At 39.8% G+C, this 18,476-nt stretch overlaps 3 protein-coding genes across 3 annotated transcripts; all 3 read right to left on the bottom strand.

The window, feature by feature from the left end:
* Positions 1 to 2,748: 2,748 nt before the first annotated feature.
* LOC149178534 (uncharacterized) lies at positions 2,749 to 3,972 on the bottom strand. The gene has a single exon (XM_089422132.1). It carries the CDS (start codon positions 3,970 to 3,972, stop codon positions 2,749 to 2,751), a length of 1,224 nt encoding a protein of 407 aa, XP_089278258.1.
* Positions 3,973 to 4,671: 699 nt separating this feature from the next.
* LOC149178535 (uncharacterized) lies at positions 4,672 to 5,355 on the bottom strand. Its single transcript, XM_089422133.1, has one exon. It carries the CDS (start codon positions 5,353 to 5,355, stop codon positions 4,672 to 4,674), a length of 684 nt encoding a protein of 227 aa, XP_089278259.1.
* Positions 5,356 to 15,359: 10,004 nt separating this feature from the next.
* Positions 15,360 to 16,148, bottom strand: LOC149178536 (uncharacterized). Its single transcript, XM_089422134.1, has one exon. It carries the CDS (start codon positions 16,146 to 16,148, stop codon positions 15,360 to 15,362), a length of 789 nt encoding a protein of 262 aa, XP_089278260.1.
* Between the last annotated feature and the right edge of the window lie 2,328 nt (positions 16,149 to 18,476).

An 18,476-nucleotide genomic window follows, 5' to 3' on the forward strand; every position in this document is an offset into this window, starting at 1 on the left:
AAGGTTTTGGGGATGACTCTCCACCCAACCGTAGGCTCAATTGTGTAAGGATTCTGCTACAACTAGCCACCCCCGAGCCCTCAATCAACGTACTACTACCATCGACTCCTAAGTCTTAGAACACCATTCTCCCAAGAGAATGAAAGATAGAAACTCTGAAAGATGGAATGCAGGAATGCCTCTCGTCTTCCTCACCATCTATTAAATAGAACAAACATTGGAAGGGGAACCACATGCATACACTCCATGTGTCTACATGCAACTTTCTTTTGATTTTTAGCTTTCTTGTTTTATTTCTTTACTTTTTTTTTTTAGCTTTCTTGTTTTATTTCCTTCTTTTTTATAGTTTTCTTGTTTTATTTCTATTTATTCTTATTTAGAGCTTTAGTATGGTTATTATTATTATTATATTTCTTTATTTTTAATCTCATTTATTAGTTAACATTTATGATTTATTATTTTTATTATTTATTATTAAGTGATTTATTTATTAGTTATATTATTAATTTTTTTTTTGTATTTTTTTTTAACAAAGTCGGTTGCTATATTAGTGGCTGAAAAAAGAGGAGTCAGTTCTCCTGGAGTACAATATATGCTTCTGGTGATTTGGATAAAAAGGAGTTACAAAATGGGATCTTACCTCTAAAACTTCCTGAGCTACTATAGACTCTTACATATTGAAACAACCAAAATTTGCATTTGCATAACATCTTTAATCTATTTCTATGTGGCTTATTTGCCTCGCTGTGGATTCCTCCGGATTTTGGTCTGGTTCTATCTGTTTGGCACTAGAAGAGCTAGGTGCTGCCTGATTCTTTTTGTCCATCATATACTGCAATATTGCTATGGATTCCTCAGCATGGCTACATCGGTTCGACAGTTGGTTAAACTGCTCATGAAGAGAGGCAACCCTATGCAGAAAAAAAATCTATCTCTGCTCTGTATTTGTCGTTGATGATGCGATTTTGATATTCAATTCTGGTCTCTAGGATCCTTTGCTGGTTCTCTAAGATGCGCTATTGTGCCCTGACTTCCTCTAGTTCAGCTTGCAAGTCCGCACAGTGTAGGCAGTCCTCGGAGCGAGCCATGCTTGCTTCAGGGTTTTTGCGATCCAAAACGCTTGCCACAGAAGAAAAAACAAAACACGGAGGAACACGGGCTTGCTTGAGAGCGCAGATAGTCAAACGGGAGCGGGAAGGAGCTGTCCAGATGTTCTGATTGATGCAGATGGAGTAGGAACAGTTTCTAAAGGAGGAACGATAGGTCGTTGAAGTAGACAAGACACAAAGACCCTCAGAGAACAGATGCTCTCGGAGGCTGCAAGGAACAAAGCAATGGAGATGGAGATGTGAGGGATAATAAATAGGAGGAGATTGCATAAAGAGAAGGCGGGAAGAGAGCATGCCAGTCACGCAGTGAAGATGGTGAATCTGCAACAAGGACTGGAAAATATCTTGAGAAACCCTAGGATTGAGTCCGAAAAGACATTTACCAGCTGGGGTGTTGGAACTTTCAAAGCCTTTGAGAGTTTTGCGAGTTTCATATCTGTCCCAAATCTTAATACAATAAGCTGTCCGGTTGACGGCCCCTATCTCATGATTCATCTCGATTCTGTCAGAGACGCAGTGCTTGACGCTAAGGGGATGTGATTGAATCATGGCAAGGGTTGGAAGGATTCGCTGGAGTTACAGCTCAGGATACCGATAGATCTTTCACATGCTCTGTTGGCACGCTTATCGGCCTTCTTATTCAATTTACGAAGAATATGGTAATAATGGATTTCTTCCATTGCCTGATGGAGGATTTGGTTGCGCCTGTTTAGGGTTTAGGGTTTGGTTTGCTGAAGGAGAGTGTTTGGAGTGTTTTGCTGATGCATCATAAGGCGAATGACTACAGAGGAGTCCCCGAATACTTTCGCCTTTTTTATTCCTAACTTGCTTAACTGGATTAGGCCCTGGAACAGAGCTAATGCTTCAGCTCTGTTGTTAGAGATCTTCCCGAGACCCCATTCATAATGGAGAATACATTCTCCATTGGCATTACAGATCAGCCCTCCTGCTCCGGCTAGACCCGGGTTTGACTTGGATGCCCCGTCGAAAAATAAGTGGAAGATGTTACAGTTGCATATCCAGTTAGCAAATTCTTCTTCTTTTAATCTCAGTTTCCAAGTGCTGGCTTCTCCTTTGGTCTGAGCCTCCCTCCTGCGGGCTTCCTGAGCATTGGGATTGTTCTCCAAGATGTAACTGATTAAGTTTCGCTCCTCTGTGCTATAATTTGCTGCATCAATCTTGCCGGTGGTGTTAATTGAGATCGTTTCCAATGCAAGTGTTTTAGCTTTGTGGCAGATTTTACGTATGCTTGAGCCTTTATCCTGGAAGACTTTATGGTTTCGAGCTAGCCAGATGCGCCAAAGTAGAGTGTGTGGGAGGGTGTTCCATACTCTCTTCACCAAACTACTTCTTTTTTCTTTCCAGGGGCAGTCTTTCCTCCATTTATATATTGTCTCTGCTATAGTGCGTTGGGGTTCCCAATTTATATTTCCTATTGAGGCCAATTTCCCCCAACAGACAACGACAATCAGACATTCTATGAATAAATGATGCATCGTTTCCTCTGATTTGCAACAATTTGGGCATCTGGATCGGCCAATAATGACTCTTCTTCTTAGATTTTCAGCTGTTAGCATTTTACCTTTCAGTAAGAGCCAGATAAAGAATTTTATTTTTGGAGGAGCCTCTGTTCGCCATACTATTTTCCAGTGATCCAAAGGCTTATTTGATAGATGCTATTGCAGAGGTATTGATGACCTGCTTTAACTGTATAGCTTGTTCCAGATGCATCCCAACGAAAACCATTCATTTCGCTTTCTTGGATGGGAGCCTTACTGTGGAGGAGCATTTTCAGATAGTTAAGGCTAGGTTCTAAGGCATTAGGAAGCTCAAGAAAATTCCAGCTAATCCAAACTTGGGAGAGGGAATCCCATCTTGAGATTTGAGACAAATGGAATAGTTCTCTATTATTAAGGAAATTTATAGCAGCGATGGCCTCTTCGTTCGTGACTAGAGGTTGCTGCCCCATAATTTTGTCTGTTCCGAACTTTATGCTGATTCCCTCGCCAGGGACTTTCGAAATGTTTTGATTCATAAATGGTAAAGCCTTCTTGCATAGTCTCCATATTTTTGTGGATTCTCTGTTAGGGATGTTGGAGTCTAGGAGTTGCTGTCTTGGACAACTCAAGTATTTTATCTCCAGCACCTTTTTCCACCACTGTGTAGGCCCTGTTATTAATCTCCATACCATTTTTGCACCAAAGGCCAGGTTTAAGAGTTTTGGTGATCTGATGCCAAGCCCGCCTCTGTCTTGGGTTTGGATTACATGCTTCCAGCTGACTAAATTGAACTTGTTCTTATCAATCTTCCCCCCTTGCCAGAGGAAATGTCTAAGAGCAACTTCCAGTTTATGATGAAAAATAGCTGGAGCTTGATATAAGGAAAAGCGATAGATGGGAAGTGAAGCGATACCTGATTTAAGAAGAATAAGCCTGCCTGCTGGATTGAGCCACATTGTACCCCATTGCTGCACTTTCCTCTTAATCTTGTCAATGATTCCATTCCAGGTTTCGGCCTTCAAAGGCCCCAAACTCACAGGCATACCTAAATAGGAGAAGTGGGTCCATTCCAGGTTGCATGTGACGCCGAATATGCTTGCAATGCTGTGTATAACATGATTTGTAGTATTCCACCCATAGATGCAACTTTTGAGCTGATTGACCTTGCCTCCGGAATACTCCATAAATTGGTCAAGGAGTTTCTTGAATCGCCTTGCTATTGTGGTGGATGCTCCCCCAATTAGTAAGGTATCATCAACAAACTGAGAATGGTTAATGTTTTTTGCTCCATTCCCAAATTTGATGCCAGTTATAAGCCCCACTCTACGATTGTAATCTAAAGCTTGACTAAAAGATTCAACCATGAGAATGAATAGGTATGGAGATAGGGGGCAGCCCTGTCTTAGCCCCCGAGAAGATTGGAAAGCTTCACAAGGCCTCCCATTGATCAGGGGGGAGATCCAGGGCCCGGAAATGCATGCTACAATCATGTTGATGAAGGGTGGCTCGAAGCCCATTCTGATTAAAACAACAAAAAGAAAGGAGTGTCTTACTCTATCAAAGGCATTGGCAAGGTCCAGCTTTAAGACAAATCCTTTTTCTTTCCTACATAAGCTTGAATGAATGGCTTCTTGGACAAGGAGGATGGAGTCGGTGATATGTCTATTGGGAAGGAAACCTCCTTGATTTTCAAAAATCAAGGAGGGAAGAAGAGGTTTGAGCCTGGTTGCTAAGATTTTGGATATAATTTTATAGGCCGAGTTACATAAAGAGATGGGTCGGAATCTAGAAAAGGAGGAGGGGTGGTTTTCCTTGGGTATAAGGGCAAGATAAGTGGAGTTAGTGAATCCTCCTAACTTTCCTTTTCTTAGCACCCGACGGATCATCTTTATCAGGTCCTTTTTTATCATAGTCCAATACTCCCTATAGAAGCAGATGGGGAATCCATCCGGCCCTGGCGCCTTGTCGGGATGCAAGCTTCAAATTGCTGCTTTGACTTCCTCTTTCTCTATTTCTTTGCTGAGCTTGTTGTTCATTTCTTTAGTAACTCCTTTGGGCAGATGCTAAAGCAAATCAGAATAATCTTCCGCCTCTTTACTTTCAGTTAGTAGGTCCCTGTAATGTTTAGTGGCAGCTTTCTTTATGGTTTCCTGAGTGTTGTGCCGATTTCCTTCACTATCCATGATTGTACTTACAATATTCTTGAGCTTTCTAACAGTAGCTTGTTTGTGGAAGTAGGTTGTATTTTTATCTCCTGCTTGAAGCCATAGTTGCCTGGATTTTAGGCGCCATTTTATTTCTTCCTCCCTATTAATATGGCTTAGTTGTGCATATAAGTTGTTTTCATGCTCTTTGTTTTGCTGTGATAGTCCTTGTTCTTCTATTCTTAGCTGAACATCTTCTAGCTCTCTTTTGACTTTCTTTTTGTTCTCTTCTGTTTCCTGATAGCTGTGCCTAGCCCAATCTTTTAGTGCCTGTTTGACTATTTTTAGCTTGGTTTCCCAAATAAAGCTTGGTGAGCCTTCTACATGCTGACTCCATGTCGTTTGGACAACTTCTCTAGCTGCTGGCATCCGATTCCAAAGAGGGCTGTATTTAAAGGGGATGGGACCAAGAGGGCAGTGATTTTGCAGAGTCAAAGTAATGGGATAATGATCGGAAGCCGATGTGTTGAGAATATTAGTGTATCCCGCTGAGAAAGAGGAGAGGAAAGCAATATTGATTAGAAATCTGTCTAATCTTTCCATTATGTTACCAATGCCGATCCTACGATTGCTCCAGGTGTATCTGTGATTTTTGGAAATAACATCTACTAAATCGTGCTCCTGGATGATGGTTTCTAAACGGCCTCTGGAGGGATCTGGAGTGAAGGTTCCTCCTCTTTTTCATTGGCATGGAGAATCAGATTGAAATCACCTGCAACTATGAGATTATTGTTTTGTTCCCATTCTGTGCTTGCCTTCAAATCATCCCAGCAGATTTCTTTTTCTCTGTAGTGGTTGGGAGCATAAACATTATATATGGTTACTATTTGACTGCCTGTTCTGCTGTCAAGAGTGGTTCTAATCCAGTTCTGATAAATATTTGTTAAGCTGCACACCCATTTGTTGTTGTCCCAAATGGTTACAATTCCTCCGGAGGCCCCTCTAGCTTCATTGATGCTTCCAAAAAACTGTCTTTGTTGGTTTATAATTTTTTTTCATTTCGTGCTGAGCTTGTTTTGTTTCCTGTATCAGCATGATTTCTGGCTTTTCATTGTGAATTAGTTCTCTGAGGGCAGCTAGCTTGGAGGGGTGCCCTAAACCCCTGTTGTTCCAAGAAAGAATTTTCATCATGGAACATTGGGCGTGCGGAGAGGTGCTCGCCTCTCATAGTCTTTGCTGCTTGTCTCTTTTTCTTGATGCCCGAGGATGAAAGATTCTATTGGGGTTTGCGTGCCCATAGCTATATCTTTTTGGGCGTTCTCATCCCTCTGTTGCTTGGCTGATTTTCTGCTTGGTCCCTGTTTTTTCAAAGCATCACTAGCTGCTCCATGTTCTTTGGAGGAACTTCTGGTAATTCTGGATGAAAGTGGGTCAGGAGGGGGCTGAGAAGAGATAGATGGAGGTTGAAGAGAGACTGGGGGTTCAGAGGAAGGGTTGTCGGGGACAGATTCTACCGCAGAGAGGATAGAGAAGGGATTGGAAGAGGGAGGAAGAGGCGGTTCGAGGGGTTGAAGATCAGAGGAAAAAGGGGAAGAGGAGGATGGACGCGGATTGGAGGGGCCAGGGATTTTAGGATCCAAAAAAGGCTTGGAGGGGGGGGGGGTTGATTTTTTCTTTTTGACAGTTTCCCAATGGCCATTCTGCTCTTCATTGTCTACATTAACAACTTTTGTGCATCTATTAGCGAAATGCCCGTATTCGTGACATACCTTGCATTTAAAAGGGATCTGTTCATAGTCCAGCTGCTGGATATGACTCCAATCGTCCACTTTCAACTTTATCGCTTCCGGCAATCCTCGACCTAGATCCACTTCAACACAGATCCTTGCACATGCTTGCATGTTGTCCTTGGGCTCGCTACGATCAATGTACTTGCCAACAACATTCCCTATGGCCTTAACCGAATCATCACCCCAGCAGTGTAGAGGAAGGTGAGGGAGGCGAACCCAGACTGGAACAACACTTGGGATGTCCAGTTCCGGGTCAAAATCTGGGGTCCATTTGTTGAGATAAAGCCCCCTTGAGTCCATGAAGTATGGCCCATTCCTGAATATCAGATCTTTGTCCTCCTTTGATTCGAAATGAAATGTATAATACCCTTTGCCACAAAATCTGATGGATATTTTCCCTTGGATCTTATCTGACCAGTTTCGCTCAACCCATCTTTGAACTGTTCTTGGCGATGGCCAAAGCCCTGTAAATTGCCCTATTAATCCTTTCTCGGCAAGGGAAAGTGCTGCCATACGAGGAATAGTTGGCGGCAGTTGAACTTCTTGTAGCACATTAAGTTTCTTTAGAAATTTCGAAGTTACGGGTCTGAGTCGTTGTGGAGGAAGGGACTTCACCAGTTCAGAGAATGCTTTTCGCTGATCAGGGTCCTCGTGGAACAAATCCGATGGGGCCATGGCTGGACCAAGGCCCAGGCTAAAGCAGATCTGAGCTCAGTTCACGCAGCTCGGGCAGGCGCGCGCAGCGCAGTAGCAGCTCCGCTAGGGTATTTTACAAGCCAACTCCCCTTTTACGATTTTGTATTATTTATTATTAAGGGGAGGGATATTACAAAAAAAATATGTTTTTATTAAGTATTTGAGTACATCAACCTTTCATCTTTACAACATCTTCATTGAAACTTCTCAAGCACAAATTTTGAGAACTCCTTGGAGATAAATTGTCTTCAAAAACTAGATGTTTACTAATTTAATCTCTCTCAAATAAAACATTACTTTGAATTACAACAATAACTCTCTTTAAAAAAAAATCTCTTATCACTTCAAAAAATACACCTTCTCACTCCATTACAAAAAAATTCATTTTACTTCCAAAAACAATTTTATGAAATCACTAAATTGATTTCAAAAATTTAAAGCACTCCTTATAATTCACTTTACTTAAATCAATAAATTAATTTTAAAAATTTAAAGCACTCTTTATATTTCCTTTTAAAAAAACCTTATTAATCACTCATTAAAAACACACCTTATCGCTTCAAAACTTCAATATAATTTCTTTTGAATTCCCATTTAATTTTTTTTTTTTAAATGAAATTCCTTTTAAAGGTGAATTAAAAATTGAATGGAGTCACTTTAAAAGTGAACCTATCTATTTTAAAAATGTCAAAGCACACTTTAAAAAATATATGTTTGTAGAAGTACAGTACGGCAACTATAAAAAATTTAACGCAAATCCTTTCGTTCATTTATTTTTTATTTGGCAAAGAGAGAAATTACCAATTCGCAATTGCAGTTGCAGGCTTTGATTCTCTTAGGCTCTCTAGTGATTCAATTATTTCTTCCAAGTCAAATCGAACTCAAATTCTTGGGAATTTTTTTTGAGAAGGTAATGACCGGCGGCTTTTTTGTTGAAGAGAAGTTCAAGTATATTACGTCGTCTTCCACATATGTAATCCAATATTTTGTTGCTGTCATTATTGTAAATAGAGAATTTGAGCAAAATTGGATAAAGATCAAATAACTATTCAAGCTCCAGAGCTGTGAATCACAGTGAATTATTATGTGAGCAAAACTAAATTGGAATTAAAGTAGTTATGGATATGGCTAGGTCTAGGCGCCACTTTTCTCAGGTCGCGTTTGAAGATGGAGAGGACTCTGATAGTCACTTTTTGGAGAAGAAGCCTCGATTTACTACACTTAGATTGTTGTGCATTTCTCGTGTGCTTTCTTGTGTTGCCGGCTCTTTTTTCTTTGAGCTACAACGACTTTTCACAGGATTCAATGAGTGGAGAGAGTCTGATCTCACAGTTGCAGCAAAATCTAGCTCACATTTTTGAGGAAAAGGACATTGCTGGAACTCGTAATGAAGAAAAGAGGTGTTAGAAGATCAAACAAATTATAGGGTGCCAGATGTAGACATGATACAAATGGAAGAGCTTTGGACATGGAGAATCAAACTAGCTCATCAATGAACCAAGGTAGTTCTCTTGAGAATGCAGATAATGGAGATCCATTACTAGATGGCTTACTTGCTGAAGGCTTTTGCAGAGACTGTTGCCGGAGTCGGCATGAAGTATACCGCTATAGAAAAGCGTCCAAATATAAGCCATCAGCTTATTTGGTTGAAAGGCTTCGGAAATATGAAGATCTGCACAGAAGATGTGGCCCATCTGCAAGGAACAATATTTGAACAATCTCATACTTAGGCTACTAACCTTTCCCGTGAGTATTATCGTGATGCCTTTCTCATTATTGTTGCAAACTCTTCATTGATGCATAGATTAATAGTCTCCCCACGATAGCTCTTTCACTTTTCTGACAGCGAATCTCCATTAGATTGCACAGATATCAAATAATGCAACAGATCGTTTTATCTTCACACCAACACTCACAATGATTTGCAGAAAATCTATTCTAAAGCACAAATATTTTCTACACTTTTATAAGGGAGGCAAAGCTGAGGTGCATATAGCTCTCATATTACATTAGGATATTAAACAAAATTAACGCACATAAAAAATACTAGAAATATAGAAATGGCAGAAAAAGCCTTACCTTCACTGTATTCTTCTCATAATGAAATGTCATGTACAAATAATGATAATAGTACAAATAAATACATGAGGAAGTTTGTCTCAAGATAGTACGTCTATCTTGGACACTATGATTGAGCAAATCTTTCAACCAAACACTAATTTACCAGCCTAACTAGTTGGAGAGAATCTCTCAACCAACTAACTTTAAACTAACTCAATCTACCAGCCTAACTAGTTGGAGAGAATCTCTCAACCAACTACCTTTAAACTAACTCAATCTATCTAACTAGTTGGAGAGAATCTCTCAACCAACTAACTTTAAACTAACTCAATCTAAAAAGATAGGATTAAATCCAACTTTTTTTATTTTAATTAATTTAATTGTTTTGGACTTATAATTGTTTTCATCACATGAGAGTGAGGCTAACAATATATATATATGTATGTATATATGTGTTAATATAAACCATACTAGTTAATCATATTTCTTGTTAATATATTGTAATAAAATATTGTATCTATCAATAAGAAATATGATTAACTAGTATTGTTTATATTAACACATATATATATATATATATATATATATAATTTTTTTATAATTAAACTTATTAATATTATAGTAAGTCATCTTAAACTGAAAATTAAAAGTCAAGAAAATAGGAGTAATAGAAAAAAAGAAAAAAATAAATAAGAAAGTTAAATAAAAAGTGAATAAAACTAAAAACAAAAAATTAAAATAATAATAATAATAAATAACAAAAATTGATAATTGGCATAATTTTTTGGTCAAGACAAATTTATAAGCAGCCAAACCAAAATTAAATACTTAATATCATGCATAGCGACAAATATAATAAGTAATCCTTACCCAACTTATATATATAGAAAAAATTAATAATAAAATTTATAAACTCTTATTTTTTTTTAATAAATTTTTTAAATATTCAAATTTATATATGTTAGAAACTTTATTCAAAAACTTTACTTAAGAAATGAATTTACTTAAGTTGGAATAATTATTCCAACCTAGAATTGTTTGAATATCTTTAAATTGACTCTTTTTTATTTATTAATTCAAAATTATATTTTATTTAAAAATATAGAAGGGAAAAATGAAAATTTGATTTTGTTATATATATTTTTTCATATTCTACATAAAATGGGGTAGTGTTTATATATAATTATATATTTTTAATATATTTAGTGATTTAAATTTATATTTTATTTGTTATATAAAGGACAAAATTAGTTTTTGAAGATTTTTCGGCGAAAATCACATAGAGAAACTTTTGTCGACGCGTTTCGAACCAACCAGTGTGGTTCATCGTCAAGACAAGTTGAATGAGCAGATCTCGCTTTGCATATTAAATAGATAAGGCAGAATATCCAATGACTTAATTTTCTCTTGTCATTGGATATTCTGCCCTATCTATTTAATGTGCAAAGAGAGATCTGCTCATTCAACTTGTCTTGATGATGAACCACACTGGTTGGTTCTAAACGCGTTGACAAAAGTTTCTCTATGTGATTTTCGCCAAAGAATCTTTAAAAATTTGATATGGATCACAGAAGTCTCAATTCAATAAAATTAGTTTTATTATATTTTTTTTTTGGATATTCTATCTATAAAATGTAGTGGCGTTTCTATATATTTTTTATTTATAAATAGCAATTTGTTATTAAAATATATATATCTTTTTATATATTTTTATATTAGGATATATATATATATATATATATATATATATATATATATATATATATCTTTTTATATTATGAGTAATATTATCTATATAAAATATTAAAAACTTGAAAATACATATATATATATATAAACCAAAAACAAAAATAATATACTAATAAATTATTACTTAATTAATAAAAAAATATAATAAAGCCATGAGGCTTAGCTCAATTGATGGAGCTTCTGTCGCTAAAGCACTTCATTAATGGGAGGTCATTGGGTCATTTCTCCTTGATGCCCTTGGGGTTAGGATTAGCTAATAAACTGACGAGATTGGAGCTACACTATTTCCTCAAAAGAAGAAGAATAATATATGTATATATATATATATATATATATAAGTTATAAACTCTTTTTTAATTAATTTTTAAGTATTCAAGCTTATACATGTTGAAACTTTATGCAAAAAATTTACTCAAAAAAGGTTTATGTTGAATTAATACTCTTTACCCAAACATATCAGTTAACCCAGAGTTATGTCATTTTACTTGAGTTCAAATGATTTGCTTCAAGCTAGAGTTGTCTTGAGTACCTTTAAATTAGCTCTCTTATATTTAATAAGTCAAATTTATATTTTATTTAAAAATACAGAGGGGAAAATATAATGCTTTGATTTTATTATATTTTTTTCCGAAGAAAAAAACCGAGCTTTTCTATTAATCAAAAATAAAAAAGCTACAAAAGGAATGAGTGAACATTCAGCAGAGATTGCTTGTGCCATAGAGATATTTAAATCTCCTCTGTGGTGTCTTTAAGACCATATCTTTTTATCAAGAGACTAAGAAAGCTCTCCTGACCGCGGCTTGTACAGCCATATCAAAAAATAATAGTCAAAGCTCTCTCATAGTATCTGGGCCTCCTTTTTATCAGGAAAACAACCCAATGTATAATATCAAAAGAACAAAAAAAAAACTCTCTCCTGCTTCAGGAGCATTTTCATACATGTTCAGACAAAAAAAGGATGATATATTATGAGTATGGAGGAAGATCCGACACCCGGATCTGGTCCTGAACTTGCTCTGTTATCCTCCACGAACCCAGAATCTACTGTAAACCTGCTTTAGAATACCTGTCTGCTTCTTCATTTTTATCCCTGTAAATATGATCAATGGAGAAAACATTAAAATGAAGCTTTAGATTTTGGAGTTCTTCTAACAGAGGCATCAACATATAGTTTCTGCATCTAAATTTCCCATTGACCCAGTTTACCACATTTGCAGAGTCTCCAAAAATCTGAACTGTGAGGACATTTCTATGAATGAGCCAGCAAAGGAGAAGTTTTAGGGCTGATAATTCAGCAAAATTGTTTGTGCCCATCCCAAGACCTACTGAGGCTTTTAATGAATGAGAGGGACTTAGATGGATTATAATTCCGGCTCCAGTGATGTTGTTTTGAGCTGCCCCGTCAAAAAAGGCCCAGGGGATGCCTTCTCTGATGACGAATTCCTTTCGCTGATTTGAAGTTTGAGGACTCTCCGGTTCAGGAATGCTAGCTAATATGGCTGAGGCTTGAATTGCAATGACATCCGTTGGGGTGACTTTTTCTTTAAAAATGCATCCATTCCGGGCAATCCAAATACCCCAACAGACAATAGGTGGAAGGTTCCTCAGGTTTTTCTCAGGATAGTGGGACCACCAAAATTCCCATGCTGCTGATAGATCTTCCCCTTCCCATCTCGCGGAAATGTTCAAAAGTTTTTTTGTTTCCTCCCAAACTTGTTTAGTGAAAGTACAGCTCAAAAAAAGGTGAGGAATGGATTCAGATTCAATCAGGCATAGTGGGCATCTACTCGGCCCCTGCTTGAAGCGTGCTTGAAGAATTTCCCAAGTAGGGATCTTGTTTTTTAATGCGCACCAGAGAAAGATTCTGGCCTTTTTGGGGCATTTCAGCTTAAACAGAGGTTTCGCCCACCAAACTGGGGGGTCCCATCCCTTTCTTTTCATCAGGAAGTTATAGCCGACCTTTGGGGAGTAAAGACCAGTCTCTGCATGTGCCCAAACCAGTGAATCTGGGATGTCCTTTAGCCTGACATTTGAGCGATTTAGTTCCTGGATGAAACCCCGCCATTCAGCTCTCCAAAAGGGATCGATGTCCAAATCCTCTTCTGATCTCCAAGCCTGTCCCCATATGGACGATAACTCCATGTTTGCTATCTGATTTAAATTTTTGATTCCTTTTGTATCAAGATGTGCAATCAGACCAGGAGATAATGCAAACAGGTCATTGCACCCTACCCAAGGGTCCTTGCCAATCCGCAGACTTTCTCCGTTCCCCACTTGCCATGCTAAGCCTTGTTCTATGATTTTAAACGCCTCAGTGGTTGCCTTCCAAATGACCGAGCAATTTCTCCCTTTTTTGTTTGGACTTCTGATCCAGTCTTCAAGCGGTACTGGATCAATGTATTTCCTTTTGACTACTCTAGTCCAAAGGTTCTCCGCCTTAACAATTCGCCAGCCTGATTTTGCCGCCAAAGATTGGCAGAAATCCACGAGTTGCTTTACTCCCCACCCTCCCCACTCCTTTGGTCTAGCAATCTTATCCCAAGCTACCCAGGGAAGCACTGAGTCTTCCTTAGAACCAGACCACAGAAATCTGCTACAAATCTGCTTGATTTTATGAATAATCCCTTTGGGGATCCAAGTCAGCGCTGCCCAGAAGACCGGAATGGCTTGGAGAACTGAATTTACCAGAGTCAATCTACCGGCTCTTGATAACCACTTGAAACTCCAGTGCGATATCCTTTGTTCAATTTTTGCCACTAACCAATGCCAATCCTGTTTTCGGTATGAAGACGGCTTTAACCAAAACCCAAGGTACTTGAAAGGCCGATCCATATGGCAGGTTTCAAAAGGCAAGTAGGATGTAATTGCAGTTTCCTCTTGCCTGTTGAAGCCTTCCATGATAAAATGAGACTTTCTTGGATTAATTTGAAGTCCTGTAGCTTTTAGAGACAGGTCAATGATGTCTTTAAGAAGTTTTATTTCATTTAAATTCCCATTTAAGAATAACAATATATCATCAACAAATAGTAGATGAGTTATGAAAAGGTTAACAGCAACCTCCAAACCTGTGAGCAAACCTGATTGCTTTGCTTTTAATATCAGTCTACTGAGGCCTTCAGCAGCCAGGAGGAAGAGCAAGGGAGAGAGAGGGCATCCTTGTCTCAGACCTCTCTGGCTTTTGAAAAAATGGGAGGCAGCCCCATTTATCAACACAACGAAACTTACATTTGTAATGCACCCCATTATCCAATTTATAAACTCCATCTTGAATCCAAGATGTGTCAGTAATAATCTGAGATACGACCAGCTAATCCTGTCATAGGCTTTGGAAAGATCAATTTTTAACACTGCCCCTTTTTTCTTTGCTTGCCTGATGCTGTGGATGGTTTCCTGGGCCACCCCTATTGCTTCGTGAATTTGCCGACCATCCAGGAAACCAAACTGCTCATTTGAGATACAACCAGATAAAATAGGCTTCAGACGAACCGCAATGATTTTAGCAATTATCTTGTAAATGGTATTGCAAAGGGAGATGGGTCTGAAGTCTTCAAAAGAATCTGGATTCTCTTTTTTTGGAATGAGTGCAATGAAAGTAGAGTTGAAAGGGCCATAGATTTCACCTTTCTTTCTAGATTCCTCCACCACCTCAGTAAGCTCATCACCAATAAGATCAAAAAAGTGAGAAAAAAGCTCTATAGTCCAGCCATCCGGGCCCGGGCTTTTATCTTTTGGCATTGCTTTTATAATACGCTCTACTTCCTCCTTATCCACTTCCCTATAGAGATTTTCAGCTTCCTCCTCTTCCACGAACCTAGGGAAAGCTTGGGCTGTTCTGATAATTTCAGCTAAAGAGATCCCCCCAGGATCAGAAAAGAGAGATTGAAAATGGCTCTTACCCAAGGAGGAAACAGCTTCAAAAGAAGACACCTCCCTTCCTTCAGGATCTTTCATCTTCCATATAGTATTTGCATTTTTCCGGCCCTTTGCATAGTTATGGAAAAAAAAATTATTTTCGTCCCCAGCTTTCAACCAAATGGCCCTACTTTCCAGCCTCCACTCCTCTTCTTTGTCCAACAAAATCTTTGCTCTACTCTTTTCTAAAGCCAAAATTTTTTCTTTCGACTCCTGGGTTACATAAGCATCCGCTTCAGGATCTTCCAGCAAACTTAGAGCCTCCTCAATTTTAACCAACTCCTCATTTTGTTTTCTTCTTCTTGCTGAAGCCCATTCGATGGTTGCTCTCTTAAGCCTTTTTAAATTCTCCATAAAATGGCCTCCTTTGTTATCCGGAGAATTTGGTCCCAGATGTCTCTAGGTATTCCTGAAAAGCTGTTGATAAGACTCCTCCTGTAACCAAGAGGCATTGAATTTGAAAGGTGTGGCCGGCTTGGCAGGAGGCTTTGAGAATTCAAGGAAAATGGGAAAGTGATCCGAGTTTCCCCCTTCCCCCACCCATTGCCTAAACAGAGGAATATATGAAGCCAGCGGTTCATTGATGAGAAAACGATCCAATCTCTTTGCAATTCTCCCCTCTCCCGTTCTTCTGTTCCTCCAAGTCGGTTTAGCCTTTATAATATTTACATCAATCAATTTAGAAGTCTGAATAGCTTTAGAGAAAAAATCTGTCAACGGATCTTCCCTCGCAGAGGGTCCCCAAGCTTCTGCAATCCCCAGGGAGAAATTTAGATCACCCCCTATTATCAGGTTTTTATCTGTTAGAAGCTCTTTTGAAAAGAAGTCATTCCAAAAAGAGACCCTACCCTGACAGGGTCCATACACATTTATAAACAACAAAGGCTGATCAAAATCAGCCGAGAGAATCTCCATACCAAGAGCATGAGGCGATCCCCAGCAATTTTGTACCTTAAATCTTCCTTCCTTGAAACCAATGGCAAGACCTCCAGAGTGACCAGCAGCATCTAGTGCAATGAAAACCCAACCCGGAAAGAGGGATTGCAGAATGGTTTCAACTTCAGCACTTTTGCCCAGGGTTTCCTGGAGAAAAACTAAATCCGGGTTGTGACGAGTGATGAGATCTTTCAGAGCTAGTTTTTTGGGTTTACTAGCTAAACCCCTGCAATTCCAGGAAAGACAGATCATTTGATAACCGACTCAGGGGTTTTCGCTGCTCTAAGCGCCCCAGGGATCGACATTTGTTTCCCGTCAGCCACATCAAATTTTGCCTTAACTTGAGCCTTTGAAAAAAGAGATTTCCGCCCTCTGCCTTTCTTAGAGGTGCCCTTAGACGTCTCAGGACTAAGACCGCCCACCGTCTCCAGAATGTCATTGGTGAAGGAGGGTCTCTTATGGTGAGATCTGAGGTTATAATGTCGGACAACAGTTGAACTACCCAACCCCTGACACTCCTTAGGAAGATCCTCACAGTTCAGATTTAGAGAAGGGATAGCTTCTGATAGTGATTCTATGTTTTGTAGAGGATCATCTAAATTTGGAACCATAGGTACATCTGACACTATGTCACCATTAAAAGATTCAGAATTTACAGAGAACAATAATGGAGAAGACTGCATACCGGATGGGGCTTCCTCAGATGGGGCGGCCAGAGCTGCTTCTGGTATTTCCAGGTGAGGCTGGACTTCTGCGTCACGATCCGGGAGCTCCTCCTTCCGCGGCACGCCTTCATCCGACAGGTGTATAGGGTCTTCATTCTGATGATCAACCTCCGTGCTGTTTGCCTTCATCTGAACCTCGGGATTCCCCAGCAATTCCTCCCATTCCTCTTCCTTGTGCTGTGCCTTTCTTCTTCTTTTCCCCAGCGGACAATCCCTCGCTAAGTGCCCGTATTCATGACAGCAGTGGCATCTGAAGGGGAAGAGTTCATAATCTAAAATCTGCTCGTAAACATAGTCCTTATACTGCAGTGTAAACGATTCAGCAAGCCCTTCCGTCGGATTAAGCCTTACGAGGATCCTCGCGACCGCTCTTTCATAGGTATACAAGTAAGATCTATCAACATCCAGATACGTGCCCAAATGGTTCCCAATTGACTTAAAGACTGAGTCCACCCATAAGAACGGAGGGAGATTTGGTGCCCTAACCCATACGGGGATTTCGTCAACCTTCTCCTTCGAAGCATCGAACAGAGGAGTCCATCTTTTAAAAAAGACAGGCCTATTCCCGAAAGCCCAGTTTCTCCCCTCGACCCATTCCATAGCTTCCTTTGAATCGAATTTTACCATAAACCAGCCCTTTACCAACGTGGCGGTCCTGAAAGATTTTGCCGGGGTCTCCAACCACTGACTCTCTGCCCACTGCTTTAAAAATTTCCCAGAAACATACCTCCCTCTTGCTCTGCCCACAAGAGTACATTCTGCCACATCCAGAGCATCCTCGACCTGAACGTCCATACCTAGAACCAGGTTTGAGACCCGTTTCTTTTTCCACGATTTCGCCTTCTTTCTTTTTTCCCCTACCTTCTCTGGTGCCGGCTCCGATTCTCTACCGCCTGAGGCAGGGTTCGAACCTCCTTCATCCCTTTGATGGAAATTTCCATCATCCACGATGTTTTGAAAACCATTGCCTGATGGGGTTTCAATCAAACCCTCCACAGGGCTGCCCGCTTCTCCTTGAGCCGAAGAGCCGCCTACCTCCGGCTTCCCAAGAAACGAAGGGTTTGCGGAATCCCCCGAAGTCGATAGCTTGCAAAAACCCGCAAAAGCCCCCTCCCCCTTGGAAGGACTCTGCAAAGATTCTTTTATAAAGAGGGATCTATTAATAGCCGGCTGGATGTTCCTATCTCCCGAGCCTTTCCCAACACCCTGAACACCCCCCACCGTCCTCCATACCCCGTGGTTTTGGGAAAAATTGATGATGTCCTCAAGACCGCCCGATGAAACAAAATTTTTTACAGGGGAACAGGACTTACTATTTGGCGGAGAACTAACCTTGTCTTTCAGCGAGCCCGGTCTTGTATGAGAGCTTATCACCTCCGAAACCCTGCCTCCTTTTCCGAACCCGCTAGCGAGCTCCAGACTTTCTTCCAATAACCCTTTTGCCGGATTTGAACGCCACGGACCTCCTCCCGGGAAAAATGCAGACGAAAGGCTGGCTGAATGCCCTAGGATCTCGCTGATATTTTTCTCCGTGACCTCCTTTCCCCAGACAGTAAGAATGTCTTCCGGGGCTGGGTCAAGATCGACCGATTCGCTTTGTTTTACCATGGTTAAACCTCTCCGTAAAAATCTGAGACCGCCTTACAACCGTAGACCGAAGAGAAATTGCAGAAACCACTTCAGATTTGCCCGTTTCAAGAAAGACCGCAAGGGAAATACCGCCAGAGGGGTTTCACCGCAGAGAAAAACGCAAAAGAGTAATACCGGAAACATCCGTAAACACAAAACCCCGTTCTCCGGAAACAAGCAACTTGCAGTCCTAATCCCCAGCTGTCGCCTTCTCCAGATGTCCGCC

Source organism: Pinus tabuliformis, chromosome 4_1, assembly GCF_031772625.1.
Source record: "Pinus tabuliformis cultivar Carrire ecotype Pingquan chromosome 4_1, CPIR1, whole genome shotgun sequence".
Taxonomy (NCBI): Eukaryota; Viridiplantae; Streptophyta; class Pinopsida; order Pinales; family Pinaceae; genus Pinus; species Pinus tabuliformis.